Source organism: Lipotes vexillifer, unplaced genomic scaffold (genome assembly GCF_000442215.2).
Source record: "Lipotes vexillifer unplaced genomic scaffold, Lipotes_vexillifer_v1.1 scaffold2194, whole genome shotgun sequence".
In the NCBI taxonomy this organism is placed as follows: domain Eukaryota; kingdom Metazoa; phylum Chordata; class Mammalia; order Artiodactyla; family Lipotidae; genus Lipotes; species Lipotes vexillifer.
In genome coordinates, this window is record NW_006777784.1 from 102600 (window position 1) to 124210 (window position 21611).

Sequence of the window (21611 nt, forward strand, 5' to 3'; positions counted from 1 at the left end):
AAGAAGGAGATGACAGTGACAGGAGGAGCTGGGGACTTGTCTCCAGGTGGGAATAACTGATGTTGTCTGAGTTCTGTTGAGGGTGACAGAGCGGGGCCTCAGCCATTTCTTATGGTTCCATAAAGTGTCCCCAGAAATTGCTAAACATGGTGAAAAACTACCTGAATTGGGAGGAAGATTTTCTAGCTTGATGAAAGTTCTTTCTAGGGAGAATGAAGTTTACTATACAGCAATAATACTGTAAGAACATTGTACCAGGAATATTCAGCCATCATCATCTTTGCAGACAAGTGTGATTAGAAGGTACTTATTGCTGTCAAATTATTATTCACGGTCCTCTGAAATGTGAATCTGAAACTTACGTCACTTGAGAGGGCGGGTATCACTTTAAACACGGTATCTAATAAACTATGTTTTAGACTGAAAGTTAAACCTTAGGTATCTTTGAATCATCACTGTGGATTTCTGACATGCAGGTTGAGGGCATCTTGACAGCAGGCACAGAAGGACGAGGTCACATCCGTTTTGATTATGCAGGGAGCTATCAAAACGAAAAAGAGAGAATAGGAATTACTTGCGTATGAATTTCCTAAAAGAAATTGGGTCCAGGCCCCCAGTTCTAAAATGGATGTGTTAGCTTTTATTCTCTGGTCCTCACCTTATCAGTCTTTGTACCCAAACCTGCAGTGAGTATGGATGGGGTCATGGTTCACATCATCAGGTGGGGACCACTTGTTATTGCTGCACATGACATGGAACATCAGATACACAAATATCTTAGTTCAAAACTGAAACTAATCCTTCAAAGTTCATGTGTTTGCCATTGCCCCAAGTGCTTCCATGTGTCCCCAAAGTGGCACCCCTCAGATGTTCTTCCTTATGGAACGTGCACCATGATTTTGCATTGTTCTTTTTGTACGTTCTTGAGAGTACCAGCGAATGAAGAAAGATATGGAGATTCTCCAATGACTGTGTTGTAATTGTGAACCACAATTCATGTATCTTTTTTTAAGTTGAAGTATAGTTGATGTACAATATTATATAAGTTATAGGTGTGCAGTATAGTGATTCATAGCTTTTAAAGGTTATACTCCCTTTATAGTTACTATAAAATATTGACAAAGTTCAAATCTTTTGTCTACTTTTTAAAATTGGGCTGTTTTCTAATGACTAATTATAAAGGTAATTAAATAATAACAAAAACACACATATATCTCTGTAGTACCCATCTCCTGTGCTGTCAGTCTGAGGAGTTATCAGTCAGTTTGAAGTTTTCCCACAACTCACTGAGGCTCCGTTCGTTTATTTCGTCATTTTTCTCTTTGTGTGTCATTTTGTATAATTTATATTACTGCCATGACTAATCTTGTCTTCTATAATATCTAGTCTATTTTTCTTTCCACTGTCCATGGATTCAATTTTCCTTTCAGTCTTACATATGCTTCTTTCCTTGTAGGTTAGTTAGGGAACATGAATACATTCTTCCCCAGTTTAGCTCCACCTCCCAAGTTCCAAAATTGGCATTGAAGTTGTCTACCTATGGAAAGGAAATTTGGATTAGGTTTATTCCAAATAAACCTATCATAGTTTGTTATCATAGTATACTTTCTTTTATTTCTTTTTTTCTTTTTTCAGTGTGCCCGGTATGATAATGTCTTCATTGCAGAGATCCTGATTGACAGAGGGGCCAATGTCAACCACCAGGACGAAGATTTTTGGACACCAATGCACATTGCCTGTGCATGTGATAACCCTGATGTTGTCCTACTGCTTGTATTAGTAAGTAAAGCAATTCAGTTTATTCCCATTTGAAGATTTGATGGCGTATAAAAGTCTGCATATTTAACCAATAATACTTCACAATATGTAATACTTCAGGTGAGAAAAAACAATGTGTGTATATGTCGTCACTTATTTGCCTGGAATTACAAGATAATTAGAGACTAAGGTTGTGGGTCACCACAGAGTTCATAAAACAAATTGTGTAGATGTCACACCAAGCTCTATTCCTCTTGCCTTTTTCTTGGAAATTATATGCCTTGATACCTCGCAAGTCAGAGCTAACTGAAATGGTTTGATAACTGTTGTTTTGTCTTTCAATTCATTTTCCTAATTTTTAGCCAAACTAGGTATATGATAGTAAGGCTATGTGGCTCATGTTGAATCTTCTCTCGTTTAGATCTAGCAAAGAAGTGTCTACAACTTTTGTTTACATGAAAGTGAAAACTCTAAGTATAAAAATCACTGGAGTTATTTGTTGTCATTGTCTTGAGTTATAGTTTAGACCCTGACATGGGTGCTCACACATACTATAATTATTTTAGAGTTGGGATTCTTTCTGGTTAGTTTATCTCTAACAAAGATTTTAAGAAATTACGCAGGATATTTTAGAAAGCATACTAGAATATAAGAGTAAGAATGAATGATTTGCTTTTTTTCCCTTTATTAATAAAAATTGCATAATTCCTTAATGATTTTCTATTATGTGCCTGGCTTTTCACATGAGCCCTCAGAATTTCACATACAAGCAAATTGGTGCTCAAAGATATTAAGCAACTTGCCATAGGGCAAAAAACAAACTATATCCCTGAACTTAAGGTCATTGTCCAAAGTCTGTCCTTTCTCCCCAGGGTCATGCTGCCTGTCTTAACAAATTACCACCTACTTGATAGCTAAATACAAGAGAACTTTATTCTCTCACATTTTGAAGGCCAGGAATCTGAAATCAACGTGTTGGCAAAGCTGTATGCCCTATGTCAGCTCTAGGGAAGAATTCTTCCTCGTTTCTTTCTAGCTCCTATGGATCCCTTGCAGTCCTTGGTGGTCCTTGGTTACAGATGCATCACTCCAGTCTTTGCCTCCATCATCACGTGACCCTCTTCCCTGTGTCTCTGTGTCCAAATACCCCTCTCTTTTCTTTATAAAAGGGTCCACCTTAACTCAATACAACCTTATCTTACCTTGATCTGCAAAGACCTTATTTCCATAGAAGATCACTCACAGATAGTAGCCTTAGGACTTGAACATACCTTTTTTTTAAAAAACACAATCCCACTACACTGCTTTCTTCCCCCTTTTTAAAATCCTAAGCAGAAGCCTTTTAGGATGAAGGCTATGAATGGAGATTTCCTTAATCTTGTAAGAGGTTTAATTTGGTCTAGTTTAGTCTAATTTGTCCCTCAAGGATTTGTAAAGTTTTTTTGTTTTTATAGTGGAAGTGTATATCACTGGAAATGTGTTCCTTTCAAATCCTGGAAGATGGCAGCTATAATAAATAAATAAGGAAAGGTAAAGGAAATAAAGACAATTTAGCTTGAAATAGAATCATTTGGGGAGCTAGGACTCTACAGGAAAACACATGAAAAAGTACTTAACTCATTTATAAGAACAAATCTTCACTTTATAGAAACTGAGCCTAGGAGGAATTAAACTAACAAGTCAGCACAAAGGCAGTGAGATCTACTTAGTATTTGCTTAATATTAAAGGGAAATTTAAAACACATCTCAGAAGGGAACTCTATGGTCTTTTGAGTGGTACTGTGAAATCATCAACTGTGAACTCTTGGGAATTCTCAGAACTCATAGGACACCAGGCTAGATCTTTTAAGAAGTGGCTTGGTTATAGTAGTTGTTTGAAACTTTTTTGGGGGGTAGTTCAACCACTGGATGACTTGGGCGAAGCTGGGCTATAATTATATGAGAATGAGATAGAAAAGTTAGATTCATAGCTTTTGTGGTTTTCCCATGTTCTTATTTTTTTTCCTGAATATTAGTTGAGAGATTCAGAATATTAGTTGAGAGTCACTTTTTCAAGGCCCGTCTCCATTTATTTTCTCTAAGTAATTATGACTAGTTACACCAAACCTTTGCCAAATTAGGCTTTCTATTTTCATTTCACTCATGCAGTTCTCAGGAACCAATATTCATGTGACTGAGCTTGAATTCTTAAAATCCTTTTTGCATTTCCTCAATGTACACCTGCTGGATGAAGACTTCCCCTTCTTGAGTTCAGAGACTTAATTTCACTGCCAGCCAAGATTTCCTTCCTTCACTATAGAATATCTGTTTCTTATTTCTGATGGAACAGAGTAAGAGGATCTACCTTCTTTGTAGAGTCTGAGCTGAGTCCTGGTCTAGGCATCTCATAGGATTCTTACAATTTAATATCACAGGGACAGCCAAGAGCAGGGCTCAGTACATGGCAGGCTCGTGATTTCAAGGTGCAGAAGCTATAACTACTTGCAGATGACTCCCCTTCAGCATATAGGGACTGTTGCCGGGAGTAGCATGGGTATCAGAAATACCACTGACAGACTGGAAGTAGCAAGTAACTTGGACCACCCAGAGGGCAGGAATGAAGCATGTTTACAACCAGAGCTGGGATTAGGGCAGCCCATGAGGACTGGTACCTGGGGTGTCAATATATGAGTTACACTATAATTATAGAAATAAGTTAGACCTATAGTGGCAAATTACTTAGGTCTTCCTTGTGACTCTTTGCATAACTGAGGAAATATACGTGTGCCTTGTTCCCGTTGACGTTAAACAGTGTCTTCCAAGGAAAATCAATAAGCACTGGCGCCAGTCCCGTTTCCCAAAACAGATGCTTAGAAAAATAACAACACTTTGAAGAAGCACTGAATCATTGTCCTGAATGGGGACACCCTCATGTCATCGTCAGACTCAGTGACAGCTCCATTTTGATGAGATGAGTTCTCGACACTCCTTTGTTTGTACTTTTATTGTACTCCCCTATTCTTTGGCATTTCCGCCCAGCTGCTGCTAGGATCCTCAGCATATTGCCTGAGCTCCTTTTTCTTTCACATTATCGTGTATGTTGTGCTCGTTTAAATACGATTTACTTTTCCCTTTGTTCTCGTGTGACACAGTTTCTGTAACTCCTACTTGTTCCCCTGGCAATAACTCAATTTTATGAATGGCCCGTTGCCTTTATAATAAATATCTCTTCTGCCTAGAACAATTTGATTTATATCCAGTAATTATTTATCTAGCTTACATCAGTGGTGTTCATTAGGGAGCTCTAAGTTAGGCATTAACTAAATTATTAGCTTCCAGCAAGTCACAGAAGTAACTAGCTGGTGCGTACATGGCTATTTGTTAAAACAGTGCCAGCACTTTATAGAGACTCAATGTATATCTATCAATACTTGCTGAATACATACACAAATGACTGAAAGAATGGCAGGCCAATTTTTGGAAGTCAGCCTGAATTTAATATTGACATTATTAACTCATGTTATATCTAAAAAAAAAAAAAACCTGTCTTATAGCCACATTCATTTTCCTACATATTCTAGAATTCTTCGTCCTCCTCATTCTACACTTGTATTTAGAAGTGCTTGCTTCAGCACACGCGATCTCAACGTCAGATGGTATTGCTTTTCTTTACCAGGCAGAATTGAGAGCTAGGAACTGGATTTACTTCAGGTAATAACATAGAATTAAATCTATAATTGTCAGGTTATTCACATTTTCATGGTCTGCAATGCCCTATTTCTCACACCATAGAATAACCCAACCTCATATGCAAAGTTATATATCTGCCCGTTGCTGTTATTCATTTACTGATGACTGTCTTTAATCATTAACTAATATTTTTGATCACCAACTATCTTTAACATAATTACTGCAGTCAAGGAAGTTATTGTTCGTTCATTCATTCATTCATTCATTCAGCAAATATTTATTGAGTGACTACTATGTTCTGGGTGCTACACAGTGAATAATAAGACATTTTACATTATTTTGCATTATAGAACAATGACAAAAACAAACCAAAGCAAGTAATGTACGTGTAACCACTGAGTAACTTGACTAATGGATTCAGCAAATCTGAGTAGCCTCATTACCACCATGTCATAACTAGCCCACCGTCCATCCATAGAAATAATTTGCTTTCAAATAAATGTGGGTGAAATACATCATCATAAAAATCGTAATTACTATAGAAATATGTTCCTGCTAACAACCTCAAAAGAAAGATTTATTTTACTTCCAGAACTAAATGCCATTGTACGTTGTTTAGCGTTGCACGTCCAGTCTTCTTTCCACTTTCCAAACTGATGAGTAAGGGACACTGTGCACTTACATATTTGAGTGCCTTCTGTTCTGCACTGAGGGGGTCAGCAGTGAATAAAAGGAGCACAAATCCCTGCCTCTTTGGAGCTTACCTTCTACTAGTGAGAAACAGGAGAAAAACACCTAAGTGGATGAAGTGTACAACGTGTCAACTAAAGTGAAATGTTGGAGGGGCAAGGAGAGAGGGGTAGAGAGTCTTAATGGATGTCCTGATGGAGAGGTGACATTTGAGCTGTGAGCCTCGTGGACTGTGGGTGCATCGTGGGCTGGGCAGAGGCAATGGGTGAGGGCAAGCTGTGGGGCAGTGGCTCGTGTTAGAAGAACAAAGGAGACCCAGGCAACTCTCTCATGGAGTGGACGCGGGCAGGGCAGAACGAGGAGTCAGAGAGGCGACAGGAGCTCATCAAGCCCCTTGCTTGGACGTTAGAATTTACTTTTACCCCAGGTGATGAGGGGGCCTGTGGAGGCTTTTGAGTGGAGAGGTGACGTGATATGACATCCATTTAAAAAGATCCACTCTGGCTGCTCTGTTGAAAATACACAAAGGGGCGGGGGGAACTCTTAGGGGACACTGTCCCACTGTCCGGGCCAGACATGGTGCAGGTGGTGGGAAGTGGCCGACATGTGGGAGTATCTGGAAGGTCGACTTGTCAGTATTTGGTGTGGGATTGGATTGGGGGCTTGAGAGAAAGAACTGGAGTCAGGGAGGGCTTCCACTTTGTTGGCCTGAGAACTGCAGGGTTGGAATCTGTGATTGCTGAAATGGAGGTGTGTAGAATAGCGTGTGGGGTATGGGGTTATGTTTAAAAAGGAATGAAAAATGTATGTGAATCACATTTTTTGCAAGTTCTTCAGGAAAGCATTATCTGTAGAAATTTTCATTGATTTGCAGGGTAATCGTTTATTGTGAGTTTTTGTTAAGTGGAGATGTATGTGTGCATCACCATCATATGCTAAACGGCATTAGATCGTTGCTATTTTAATTGAATCACAGATGGTTTCATGTTTTGGAGTAGACATAGCTACTGTGAATGTTGTCAGTACTTTTGCCAGATCTACAGAACTCTAGCAGATATTAATAATTAACTTTTATACAGCCCCCCCTATATGATGAGTGTTTTTTCTATGTGCTTTATAATTATTAATTCACTTAGTCCTCACAGAATCCTGTATGTATGTGCTAGCTTTTTCCACTTTTACTTTTTATAGGTGAGGCAACTTAGTGAGGCTAATCTACATGCTGAAAGCCAGTTGATAGTGGTAGAGGCAAAATTTGATCCCATGAAGGCCAGCTTCAGAACCTGAACCCTGACCACTCTGATGTGCTGCCGTATTACTTATGATAGAATTCATATGGAGCTACAAGTGGACAAATAAGATCATTATTCCTATTGCAATATTATACATTTCCCATTAAAACACAGTTTTCTAACTTGAGTACTTAGACTATGGGAGGAAAGTTAAGAAGTATTATGATACATTGTAATACATTATTCGTGGTGGTTCTGTTCTATAAACTCATCACAGACACTGACTTAGTGAATACAAGACCAGGCTCCTAGGGGACTTACAGTGTTAGGTTCCTGCGTGCCCCTGCTCACAACATGTTCATCAACAGATCTGTACAGCTTTATTTTTTTTACAACTGTATTTTTAGCACAAACTTTATTTTTTTGTGTGTTTCTGTTTAAAGACACCTAATTTAATATATGTTGTCGACTCATAAACATTGAACTCACGGCAGTAACACTATAACTCAGGCCTGAAAAAAGCTTGTGCAATGCACATATTTTCTATTAAGGCTCATCACAGCCTCCTTGCCCGTGGAAACACTAGACGGCACTTCTGCACTACGGTTGGGGGCCACTTGAAACAGTGAAATCACCAAGAAAAAGCTCAAACATATGAAAAAATGGCACTGAGTAGACTGCAGTAAGACCATTTTTTTACACTATGAGAGCTGGAACAAGAAGGCAGAGCATGGCCTTGTGGGACCTCAGCTTTGAATGTGCACCTTGGGTGGCTAGAATTTTCCACCACTCTGTGCATGTGCACGGATGACCAGCAAAGTACCATCAGTGTTGATCTGGGATTACAAATTAATTCTAGCAAGTAGGCAAGTTCACAAATATAAAATCCATGAGCAATGAGGATTGACTGCATTTATTACTGAGTAAAACAATTGACCGTTTTTTTTTTTTTTTTGCGGTACGGGGGCCTCTCACTGTCGTGGCCTCTCCCGTTGCGGAGCACAGGCTCCGGACGCGCAGGCTCAGCGGCCATGGCTCACGGGCGCAGCCGCTCCGCGGCATGTCGGATCTTCCCGGACCAGGTCACGAACCCGCGTCCCCTGCATCGGCAGGCGGACTCTCAACCACTGCACCACCAGGGAAGCCCTAATTGACCGTTTTTAGGATTTTAATTGTGAAATAGAAACCATCTAAACCCAGTGTATTTTAGGAATTGGGGTGGCTCAAAAAATGATGGATTTCTACAGTATATTTTCAAAATTTAGACTTTTTAGTACCGTTATTATTTTCACTATTTCCATCACATAGTTGAACAGGGTTTTGCAGTTTCCTAGAAGTTTCATAGATAGCTCACTGAGTATGTGGAGCACATCTATGACAAAAGCAATGCACTTAATATATTATCCCTATTTTTACATAAAGAAATCTAATATCAGAGAGGTTATGTAGTAGAATAAAATCTCAAATCTAAATGTTTTCATTCCCTGTAAAATATTTTACTGCATTATTATTTTTATATTTAATGTAGAATTACATATTCATATAATTCTATATAATATACATTCTATTAAACAAAATTTGACCACAGAATTTTCACTTACCTCATTTTATTGAATATTTGAGTATCTCACATATGGAAGTTTTTAAATTTTTCATTCTGCATTATCCAGTTTTTAAAATATTTTCTAACCAGTGCCATATTTGAACACCAATGCTCTATAATTCAAAATTTGTTATTTTTTAAATAATTCTATAGTAATTTGCTATTTCTCAGACTTTAAGAAACTTTTCTGTTATCCAAGAGGAAATCACAAAGGCTGAAAAGTGGTTAACTCACACCAGTCTTTTAAAAATTTTGACTTCCTATTTATTTCAACATGGTCGTAATGTATGAAATATATACATATGTGTGTGTATATATACATATATATTTCTGGCATGTTGTATCAGTGCATCTATGCCTTGAATCAATACTTGTAAATATCAAAATCTGCTCAATCGCTTGCCTGCGGAGAGAGGAGCAATAGACTTTTCTTTGCCATTTTGTACCATGTGATTTCACAGAGAATGGTTTCTTAATAGCGTTGCTCAGTTTTCACTTATTTACTGATATGGCTTTGGGTTACATGGTTACATTTATCTGCGGCATGCTAGATCTGAATTTTCACATTTAATTTTCTGTTGTGGCCACAGTTGCTAAGCTGCTCTGTCCTGGTATCAGTTCTAAAGCTGTGACAAATCTGCCTGTTTTAACAGCCCAGTGCATTTTGAACTATAAGAAACAAATTAATTTTTATACTGGGGTTAATTATTTTAGAAGGAAAATAATTTATTTGGCTAAAACACGGAATGATGCGTCTTTTGGGGGAAAATGATTACCTATGCTCCTGACTAATCATCTCAGGTTTTTCTCTTTTTTATTGAAAATTTGGGGAGGAAATGCTTTGATAATTCACATGTCTTAGAGCCATTTAATAAACCGTACTGTAAAGGGTATCTATTATACATAATGTCAAAAAATGACTAATAGCTGAAGGATAAAATGTTATTTAATTGTTTTATTTTTTTTAAGGGGTGACAGGGAATGGTGAATTGCTGAATTATTAGTATTACATATTACCAGGAGATCTTTTAAGATATTTTCACTCCCTGAAATCAGAACGTGTAGGAGGAGATATTAGCAAATCAATAGTCATTTACTAAGTGAGGCTCAGTAATATTAATACTATCATCGTTTCACTTCAGTAACAATGGAATGATTACTTGAAATTGCAGTGAATGTTTTCTTCATCCTTGGCCTTTTGTGTTTGAACATGTGATGTTAGTAATTTCTCTGCCTGTTGGCTGGAGTGTGTCATGCTCTGTGTTTAATGGGCAGAGTGGGACTAGATCATTATAATGGGTACTGCAGGCGACGGACTGCTGGAACCTAGCAGTTCCACCCTAAATGAAATAGCAAATGATGTTTCAAATACACATATTGCTCACTTTGTGTCAGGTGGCCAAGTTGATAGATCAAAATTAAATTGTTCCAAAACTTCACTCATTCATTGCTTAGACTGTTTCCGGGTTAAATCCTAGTATAAAATTTTTTATATTGTTTAGTTCTAAATTACCCTTTCCGTCACTTTGATTTGTTAAATATTAGAACACAGGGCACCCTGCTGTTTCAGAACGTTGTACTCCTCCCCAGAAAATAAGCTAAAACTGAATAGTTCGTGGCAAGTCTGGTTTTCCAATAGGAACTGTGGCAGAACACCTGGGCATCACTCAACTTTTTATGTAAATGATGACGTGCACGCCGTATTTAATCTTTTTTTCAGATGTTGGTCTTGCCTTCAACCTCTCTGAGAAAATTGAGGTCTTCGGGCTTGAATGCCTTCAACTTCCTACTAAAAACTTGATTTTTTCCCTATATATGTTCACTGGCTTTCTTCCGTCCTCAAAGAGGTGTTTGTTCTCCTTTTTAAGCTAACCCCTTCTACAGCCTCTTTAGATTCTGCTCCTTGCCCCTTCTCCAAAGATTTCTCCTTCATCATTTATTGAGCTTTCATTTTCGTAGTCATTCCTGTATCCTTTTCCTTTAAATTAATTCATGGTTATGTTCTAGAGATTTCCATTAGTTAAAAAATAAGAAGAAAAAAGCCTGATCAAACTTCTGTCCTCGGATTGTCACCCTGTTGTCCTCTCATGTTCATAGCCAAACTTCTCTGAAGGACAATATGCTTTTTCTGACCCCAATTTATGGCTCCTGTCGCCCCATCCAGACAGTCTGGTCTCTCTTCACTCAGACCCCTGAAAATGGCCCTTTGCCGAGAATACTTTGACATCTTTGTGATGAGGTCAGTGGACACATTTCATGGTTTATCCTACTTCATGTATCTCACTAGGTCTAAAGGCAAGTTTGTCAAGAAAGGAAATGGGGCAAACATCCAATTTCTTACCCAAGGTTATATTTTGGGGGCTATAATCGGAGTAAGAATTTGAAGGAAGCTACTCTGGCTCCTAAGCCCTGTTAGTGACCATTGAACATTAAGAGGGTTTTTTTTTTTCCTTTTCTTCAGCTTTATTGAGGTGTAATTGATAAATAAAACTGTATATATTTTACAACGTGATGATTTGGTATATTTTGTTAAATGATTACAACAGTCAGGTAAATTAACACCTCCATCACCTCACAGAGTTAATGTTAATTTTTTTCTGTAGTGAGAATGCTTAAGATCTACTCTCATAACAAAATTCAGGTGTATAATACAATATTATGCGCGGTAGTCACCATGCTGTACGTTAGATCCCTGGAACTTACCCATCTTATAAGTCAAAGGTGGTACCCTTTCAGCAGCATCTCCCATCTTCCCTGCCCTCCAGCCCCTGGTAGCCACCATTCTACTTTCTATCAGTCCACCTTTTTTTGTTGTTGTTGTTCTTCAGTCGTGTTTTTTTAAACCTATTGCTACCTAAACTTTCCCATCACTAAAATCGACGGTAAAAATTCATCCTATCTATGGTGAAAATCCTTACTCCTTATTCACAGTGATTAACACCATAAAAGTAGATTTCAGAAAACAAGCAATAAAGTGTCCTTTGAAAACCGCATGTGGAGGATTTCTGGTTTCAGCTCAGACATGCTCAGACTACTGTCCTTGCAATAAGAAAAAAGTCGAACCAATTGAAAATCAGTAACCCATCAGAGAGCTGAAGTTTCAGGGAAAATCCTATCAACCTCAAAATCCGGGAGACAGGTGAATCCAGCCAATCAGAGCTAAGATTTGGTGCTGGATCAGAAATCGCAGGAGGCATAATGTTTTTTCTTTCCCTGAAAAGAATTCCACACCACGTTTTCCTATAAAAGGTCCCCACCAAACTCTTTATCACATAGGATGATATCTATTTGTTAGTAGGGTGGACAAATTCTTACAAAGGGTAGGACCTTAATTTCATGAAATAAAGACAGGAATATTAAAATTCCTGTGGGAACTTTATAAGTGCAAACGTTATAGCCATTCTGAACCAGCAGAAATTGTAAAAAGAGATTTCATTAGCCCACTGCTCAGTGGCATTTGAGAGAGCGTATGCTGTTAAAGCTTGATGTGAGGTTGAGATTTCCATTTTCTTTGAAAAAAAAAATTGAATTTGTAGAAAACAATTTTGTAAAGCAGTGTTCAATTTTGGGTTCTAAAATAAATACATCAGTCATTAAATTCATTAAAACACTAAATTACATCAAACAGTTAAATACATCGAAAAGGTTGATATAAGGGGTGTAAGAAATGGGACAGTACACCAATAGTGTCAAATAAACAATAAAAGAGGCTTAGCAACAATGATACGTAATCCTGCCTTTTTGGAAGTTTATATGTTTTGTGTTAGTTAAACGGCCTTTCTCTTTGGAGTTATTTCTTTTCCAGAATGGCTTTATTGAATCATCCCTTAACCAAAAATATTAGTAGGCTTCTACAAGAGATCTACTCTTTGTAATATCTTTAACTCATGTATATAGTCAAGAAAGCAAAATGGATTTTGACATAGAAATAAAAAGCAGGATGCTGGAAATTCATTAGCTTCTTAAATTCTAAGACAATATAGAAACTATCAGTCTGCTACTGTAGCCTGCCTACACTCTTAAATTACATTTCTGAAAATGAGTCCTCTTTGGGCCATCAGAACAAACCTATAAAGTGATAATTCACTGGGAGAGAATCAGGATCTCCATCAACTTGCACAAGGGTAATAAGAGTCACCTCCTTTTAAATTTAGCCACCTGAGTGGTTGCTACAAAGTATATTCAAAAAAGAGAAGCTGTATTTTGAGAGCTGCAGAGCTTATGTAGTTGATGAAGTCTGTGTATTGGTGTTACAGGCATCACGTCATCTTCTTGGACAGTAATTGTATTTATATTATAAATAATCTTAAGTGAAAACATCAACAAGGATTTCTTGTGAAAGTCAATGTGTCCTGTTAGAACTGTGCTGTCACATCCTTCCCTGGTGTAGCATAAAGAAGTAGTAAAGAAAATATCTAAGAACTTTCTTAGGGAAGGAAACAAGTATTTACAAGCTGGACCTAGTCAATCAGAAAGAATAAATTCCTGATAGGTTATTGATGTAAATAGCTTTGGGCATCTCTCAACTTTTTATGTAAAAAAGTTTTTATGTCTGATGGAAAGCTGCACTGACACTCTGAACGCTGTTTTTGAGTGTGGACAAAACTGCTAGTAAAGGCTTTGACCATGGTGCTCACAAACATAGGTATAAATAGACCAAGAATCTTAAAGGCTTAAAAGTGGAAGAAAGAATTACAAGGAATGGTTCCTTGGTCTTAACGTAGGCGTAAAGCACCACGGCAGAGATTTGAGCGTCAGGACCTCAAGGATAAGCCCTGACTAGTTCTCTCACTAGTTATGTGACTTCGGTAAGTCCTTCATTACAAATAAACTCCAAAGAGGTGGGAACTTTTTTCATGGTTCTGACCACAGTTCCTCCTGCAGTGGCAGTGGGCTGTCATGTAAATTACCTACAAGTTATTTTTGAAGAACGCCTGGATTTTTCAATTCAGTATTGCTCAATTCTCTCTTTTAACTTTATTTTGGCCACTTTTATCATGATTGTCAACATGTATTTCCTTAAGTTACTGTAGCCCATGCTTAATGACACATCAGGGTATTCAGTATCAATACTGGATAAAAATTTAAAATGGTCTGTTCTGTTAAGATAGATTAAACGTGCAGGAATTTAATCAGCCATGGCTGTGATTATGGCACAAACTTAACACTAGATTCACAGTCCCTAAAAATGAAGTTTGTCTGGTTTTGAGCATGATTTTTGCTGCTCCCAGGGTTCTCTGATTGCATCTTTTACACAATATGAATTATTTATACAAGAATATGAAAGACCTGCATTTGCACATATCATACATGTTAACATGACTTTTTGTAACATACTGTTGTCACTAGTCAGCCTTTTCAGAAACTTCCACTGTTGATGATTAAGATTTTTCTTTTCTGACTAATGTCCGATAGAAGAAATACTTACTCTTTAAATACAAAAGCATAAACTGAAAAATGTGTGCTTCATGGCATTTCTATAATTTTACATAAAATTCTTTGAAGAACAGAAAAATACATACATTTTGTACATCTAATAGCAACAGGGGTTTATTAAGTTTGGGAAATACAGACCACCATCTGTGCTCAAGGTCTAAGGAAAACTTTCGTAGGTTTACCCTGTTTGATTATTTATGCTCCAATTTTTTGGTAAATTGTACTCCCTCTTTTCAAGTGTTTTTCATGATAAATAATATTTTAAATCTATATTTTAATATAATTTAAAAAATCTAGTAATTTACGTTAATATTATAAAGCATTTAATTTGACTTCTGAATGTCTTTTTAGTAAGGTGTTTTCTTTTTCTTATTACATAAATAATTCATGTTTGTTTTACAAGCATTGGAAAATACAGAAAAAAAAGAAGTCACTCATTAGCCCACTGGTCAGAGAAAAATCGGTGGTAACATTTTGATGATGTCCTAGGTGTGTATGTGTTGATGAGTTTTAAGTGAGAATCTGTGGCACGTGGCCAGATTGTCATGTGGAAATGATCTCCCTTTATGGGCAGGAGAGAAAGAATTGGAGGGCCCTAGTGGATCCTGTTAGCGATGTGAGGTTATTATTGTAGCTTAGGTCAGGGGAGGTGGAAGTTTCAGCTGGAGTGATGATGGCCGTGAGCAATGGAACACATCTGGCAGATGGTCATAAAACAGACAGATAATATGATCCTGTTTTACAGAAAATAATATATTCATATGATCACTTATGGATCACTTATATATATATATATATATCCATATTACTTTAAATATCCATATAAAGTTATCCTTATAACCGTATATAGATATACTGTAGGTATTTTTATAAAACCAATATTATCATATTTGTATTATTTTGCAACCCAATAAATATATGTGATGGTGTAATATGACAACTTGCAAGGGTATACTAAAATTTATATAGCCCTTTGCTTATTTATGCTTTAAATTACAATGAGAATATTAAAATAGGATGCCCTAACAGGTGCCTTAGAGATTCTTGGAAACTTCTGAAACAGTGGTTACTCTACATATAAGAATAAAATTAACTTTTAATATTAACTTCAAAGGTTCCTAGAAACTTGTAATTTAAAAAGTGAGTTCTACCTATTGGGAAAAAATTGTGTATTTTAACGTGGCCCATTAAATAAAAGGATTTTAATGTGATTAGTGCCAAGAAAATTCTGGGAGAAATGTGTAACATTAAACCAATATCAATTAAGTGCCTACTCACTTCCAACCACATTATATCTGTGATGCATTCAGCATGAGAGCAGTGCTTTGAAATGTCAGTCTTTGTTTGCAGAATATCCCATTCCTAATGCAGGAGAATAATTTATAATAGGAGTCTCCAACACATTACTGATGGTTGGAAGGTGTAAATAGGTCAGACATATCTGTCATCTAAGATGGTAACGTCACACTTGGGGTTGATTTCATGATAAAATTCGTTTTAAAGTGTGATGATTTCAGTATTCAACTTAGTGCTACTTTCCTAGGCACTGCACCCTCAGAACACACACAGATATTTAACACAAGGGAAATGCCACATCCCTGAGTCCTGCTAATACAGCCATGCTTCGATGCCTTGACCTTGCATTCATTCAAATTGTGTTTTTCTCGGGCTTCCCTGGTGGCACAGTGGTTGAGAGTCCGCCTGCCGATGCAGGGGACGCGGGTTCGTGCCCCGGCCCGGGAAGATCCCACATGCCGCGGAGCGGCTGGGCCCGTGAGCCACGGCCGCTGGGCCTGCGCGTCCGGAGCCTGTGCTCCACAACGGGAGAGGCCACAACAGTGAGAGGCCCACGTATCACAAAAAAAAAAAAAAAAAAAATTGTATTTTCCTCAATTTTCATTCCCTGGAGGTTGCCGACCAGTGTCCCATGCACATTTGTCCTATAGCTGTGTGTCCTCCAGGTAGAGCTTGTTTGTAAGTTTATATTTTCCCACCGATGACTTGTAGTGAACCACTTCTGTGGGAGATCCCTGTTATCAGGACCGCTTAGCTCTGAGGCTGTTTGGTTTGCCTACAATCCGTTCCGCTAAGGAGAGGGGGAGGGGATCAACTCATTCCCCTGTGCGCGAGCAAATGCAGAAATAGCGGTCTTTGCATATCCATCATCAGAGCTCACGCCTTCATCCTGTGATTCCATTAGAGGAGCAGATCCCCACCATCTCACTCGCTGTCAGACGTGGGCGACTGCTCTTCTTTATTCAGTTCAGAACTTGTCCCGGGGAGCCGAGTGTGATCTCTGTCACTAGATAAAGCTGCACAAAATCAGAAATTTTTTCACATTTAAATTTAAAGAAACACTGAATCTTTAAACCACATTTGGAAAGTACTTTATTATGCCATTGTAGTGTAAACTGCTCACTTATTTGGGGCAACTCAGAAATATCAGACCAAGAACAGTGTATATTACTGAGTGATGCTTTAGTGTAATACCTTTGTCTCCATTTGTGATTCTTGACACCCTTATTTCTTTTTCAATATTTTATCTATTACCACAGCAAGATTTGGGTATTTTAATATTAATAGAAATAGGATGTTAGGTCATTTATACTTTAGATATTTTATCATTTTCAATGAAGATATTATGAGATCCATATTTTTAAAATAAGTTAATTTAGAAATCTCCAGCCAGGACTTGCCAAATGAAAATCACTCTTTGACAGATTTTGTAGGCTATATTCTCTTAATGATTATAGTCTGTGGAAAAAAAATAGTAACATCTAAGCCTTCTGAAGATTTTTACTTTCAGAACTGTATAACTTGCAGATACTTTAACGGAATTTCAGAATTCTGTGTTAAAGTGTGAATAGTTAATTGCATTTATGTAGATGAAGCAGGAATTACTGTTTCATAAAATGCACACGTTATGTCCTTGTTTTTATTACTATTCTGTACTTTTGATATTTGTTTGGTAGGCACATGTTGCTATGTACTCTTTGTCAAATCACTGGCAAGTTAAGACCCAGGAGAAATGCAGCAATCTCTATATATATTACCTGGAAACTGAGAAAATGAAGGTCATATGAAAGAAATGATGTGGAAAAGTGTCATAAGACTAAGAAATATATTTGAATTTAATTCAGTTTGACTGCCTTAGGAATTAGAATACACAAGGAAACTTAGTTTGGGAACACTTTGGTAGACAAAAGTGCTTATTCCCCTTTCAGTAATAATAGAAGACTTTTAGTAAAGACTTTGGGTTAAAACTTTAAAGACTATAAGTCAGGTGGAAATGTATACATGAATAAACAATATATCTAGTAAAAGGTAAGATCATGGTTCGTTTTGGCCTGAGAAAGTAAATTTAAAAAAAAGCCAAGGCAAGATGGTGCCGTAGAAAACCCAGTTACCATTAGGGATTTTCTGTCAGCCAAGGAGAAGTGGAAGTGGAATAAATCTGTAAGTTAAATTTCTAAATATAACAGAAGCAAGAGAGACATTGATAGTCGTATCTATATGACTATAAGGTCGGTAGCAGGAACCAGATGACTTTGCTGGGAAACACAAGACAAAACGGGTGTAACAGCTGTGAGATTGTCCAACGTATAGTTCTCCTGTTGTGGGGCTGCTAGAAATATGTCCAACCTAACGTGCTCTTTTCCCTCCCTACAGCTGGTTTTCAGAATCAGCAACTATCAGTTCTAGGATTGCTTCCTTAATTCTGATACTCACCTGTCCTGCTGCCCCCATTCAATGGCGACACAGTCATCTCCTGCTCCCATTCTTAAATAAGTAAAACAGTAAATGAAAGGGGGTATCATAGAAAAGGGTTTCATGCATCTTCAGTCCAGGTGCATCCCAATGAGATCTTTCTGGACTATGCCTGGTACTTGATTGTCTGGCTCAGCGGTGCCCAAAATATTAGGACAGGTTAGTCCCCATCTCAGCAGGACCCTTCCCAACATACAGAGGCTTCCCAGTGCTGTGATGGATTTTGAAGTTCCAAGTAGAGTATGCAAGGCTCCCCAAACACATTTGGCTGTGGACACCCCCAGAAAAACATTCTTACAAGTGTAGTGCGCCATAAAATGCAGATAAAAGCTGATGACACTTATCAGTGAAGCCGGGGACAGGCAAAAGAGCCCCTGCTTTGTGGGGAGTCAACTCTACCACAATCCAGTGTCACCTTCTCTGTTACCAGAGATGAGCATGTAGTGAGAATATATAAGGATAGAATGTTTGAGAGTTTCAGTCTGAGGTTAGGGATAATTAATTGGAAAGTCACCAATAATGAGAAAATCTCAACAAAACATTTTAAGAGGCATCCACTTCCGTCTCATCCCGAAGTGAGGATGACACCTGATCATAATGATATTATTCCTTGAGTTTACAGAGGCAGTAAAGTTTCAGGGCTGGGGTTCACCTGGGGTTTGTCTGCTTCTGTGTCTGTCCTTGTCTCTACCATCTCTCTGGATCTTACCGTCTTCCTTGTGCTGCTGGTTGGTGCTGATGGGGATTATATTGTGAATAATTACTCTTCAAGTCATCTGTAAGCACCTTGAAGTTAGCTTCTTTGCCTTATACTTTTTTTTTTTTTTTTTTGCGGTACGCGGGCCTCTCACTGCTGTGGCCTCTCCCGTTGTGGAGCACAGGGTCCGGACGCACAGGCTCAGCGGCCGTGGCTCACGGGCCCAGCCGCTCCGCGGCATGTGGGATCTTCCCGGACCGCGGCACGAACCCGTGTCCCTTGCATCGGCAGGCAGACTCTCAACCACTGCGCCACCAGGGAAGCCCCGCTTTATACTTTTTATCTCACTTCTGCATCCTCATCTGAGAACTGCAGACACTAAAATGCAAAAGGAGACCTCAAAAACCTAGAATTACAGGCTTTTAGAGTTTGGCAGGGATCTTGTCCCATTATCTCATATAAAGAGCTGCTTGAACCGTCCCTGGTATGGCAGTGGTCAGGGGCCAGGTTTGGAGAGGAACCCATCTCTTCACCTGGCAGAACACCATCGATAGATCTGCTCTGCAGTGGTCTTTGAATCCTGAGGGATTTAATGTTTTCCCAAGATGGTCAAATTTACCAGCTTTTCATAGATCCTATTCTCTGAATTAATATAAATTCCAATGACTACTTTAGAAAAAGAGATCGGTCCTCAATAAGTTGTAAGCCACACATTTTCCTCTCAAACTCAGCATAATAATGGGAACACTATTTTCAAATGATCTCTGGTTAATTTACTATGAGAATCCATTCCTTCCTTCCTTCCTTCCTTTAACATATTCTTTATTTGAGGGTCTGCTATGTGCCAGGTGCTGGGCTTGCTCCTGAGAATAGTAGGGAAAGTACAAAATGAGATTAAACACGAATTCATTACTTAGTGTATAATTATTACTGTTTACATAAATATTTTTATGCACGTCATGCATCAAATCTTAGCTTTCAGTGAGTCGTGTGAGGAGCTAGTAAAAGGCACTCTGGAAGCTCAAGTATGGAGTGTCTGATCTGGTCTAAGGCCTGGGCAGCAGTGGGGTAGACAGAGGGGGCATCTAATTGGAGGCACTGCCTTTGGGAGAACATTTCGTAAATCCCAGGTCAGGGATTGCGGGTTGAGGGTGGGAGCCATGAGGACGAAGGAAATATTGATGGTATATTTTGAATTGAAATCAATAGTAATGTTGATTTTTCAAAGGTAGGCATTAAAGAAGGGGAGGGAATTTTAGAATGAACCCAAGCTTTCTGATTTGGGGAAATTGGGAGGGAGGGTGCAATTACAAAGAAAGAAAACACCAGCGGAAAAATCTTTTTACATCAGGACCATGCATGCCTCTTTGAATATATGAAGGTCAGGACCCATGGAAAGCATCCACCTGGAGAAATCTAGGAGGCAGTTGGTTCTGGAACTCAGGAGAGAGAGAAAAGTCTTATCTGCATACACAGGGTAACAGAAGCCCTTGAGTAAATCAGACCAACCCATGAAAATGTGAAGTCCGAAAAAAAGAACATTTGAAAGAGGGTCCAAAGAAAACTAATTAAAAGATTCCGAGAGAAACAGGAGGCTGCAAAGAAGACTGAGAAAGGGAAGCCAGATTTAGAAGGCAAACCAGAAGCTTGCATTGTCGTGAAAGTCAAGGGGAAAAATGCCTTGAGAGCTTCCCTATGGCGTTGGGAGGACTGTACTAATTACAGGCGAAGCTAGTCATTCAAACACAGAGAAGCAAACCTAAGAAATTTGCAAACTGCATCCCTAGATCAAATGTAAAAACATATTAAACCTTATGTGGTTTCCCTTGTGTACATACCTAAATATTACAGCGTGGAACATGAAAATTGTAATAGAATATTCTAGACTAAAGAAAGAAAAAGAGATAGAGGTGCTGACATCATAAGGCACTGGAGATAAACACCACGCATGAAGGCCAGCAGCACAAAATTAAGGGACAGAAAGTATGAAAGGCCTATATTTTCAGCTTATTGGTAAACAGACCTGAAAAAAGCTATATTTTCTCAGAGCAGGTATGAAGCGTTCAGATTAGTGAAACAGACTTTTTAAAAAGCGGAGTAAACATCAGACTGGTATTGGAGAATAATTCTATAAAGGATGAATGAGGTGGGAGGGTCCTGGCTCTTTCATATAAGGTCTTAGTCAATAAGTATTTACTAAGTTTTGTGTGGTCCCCAGAAAACCTCCTATAGGAAGAAATGAGAGGCTTAGTAGGAAACGTGATATTTGCAAGGGCCTTGAGATGGTGTTGAACTTACCCGAACCATACCGGGCTCTTTACTAACCCTGGAACCCATGATTTCTTTTCTTAGCTTCTTTCTCAGAAATGCTATTCAACAGGCTTGCTTACGAAATTGTATCTTTTAACTGGATGGTTGACCTTTATATTCTGGCCATTAATTGATTCAAATGTTACTTGTGCCAGCTCACTGGATAATCTTAATTTGTCTCAAGTTTTACTCCTCACCTTGGAATTTAGTAGATTTGAAACTTGCCAGGGCCCCAAGAGAATGCTCACGTGTTTTCATCTTGTTTCATAGTTTTGTTCATTGTTTAGTTTGAAGCACAGTTTTCTCAACATAAAATCACACGTTTATTGTAGAAAATTGAAGGACACCCACAGATGTATAGAGATTCAGTATCACTAACAATTCCATCACATAGAATATATTTTGATGTATTTTTAAATCAGTCTCTCTCCCCTCTCGCTCTTCCCTA

At 38.2% G+C, this 21611-nt stretch overlaps 1 protein-coding gene across 1 annotated transcript in view; it reads left to right on the forward strand.

Annotated features, from left to right (window-relative positions):
- The window catches only part of MYO16 (myosin XVI), a 463256-nt gene that overhangs the window by 100382 nt on the left and 341263 nt on the right, over window positions 1-21611 (forward strand). Inside the window, exon 4 of the mRNA XM_007451283.1 lies at window positions 1636-1779. Coding sequence (XP_007451345.1) covers window positions 1636-1779 — 144 coding nt within the window. The remainder of the gene's footprint in view (window positions 1-1635; window positions 1780-21611) is intronic.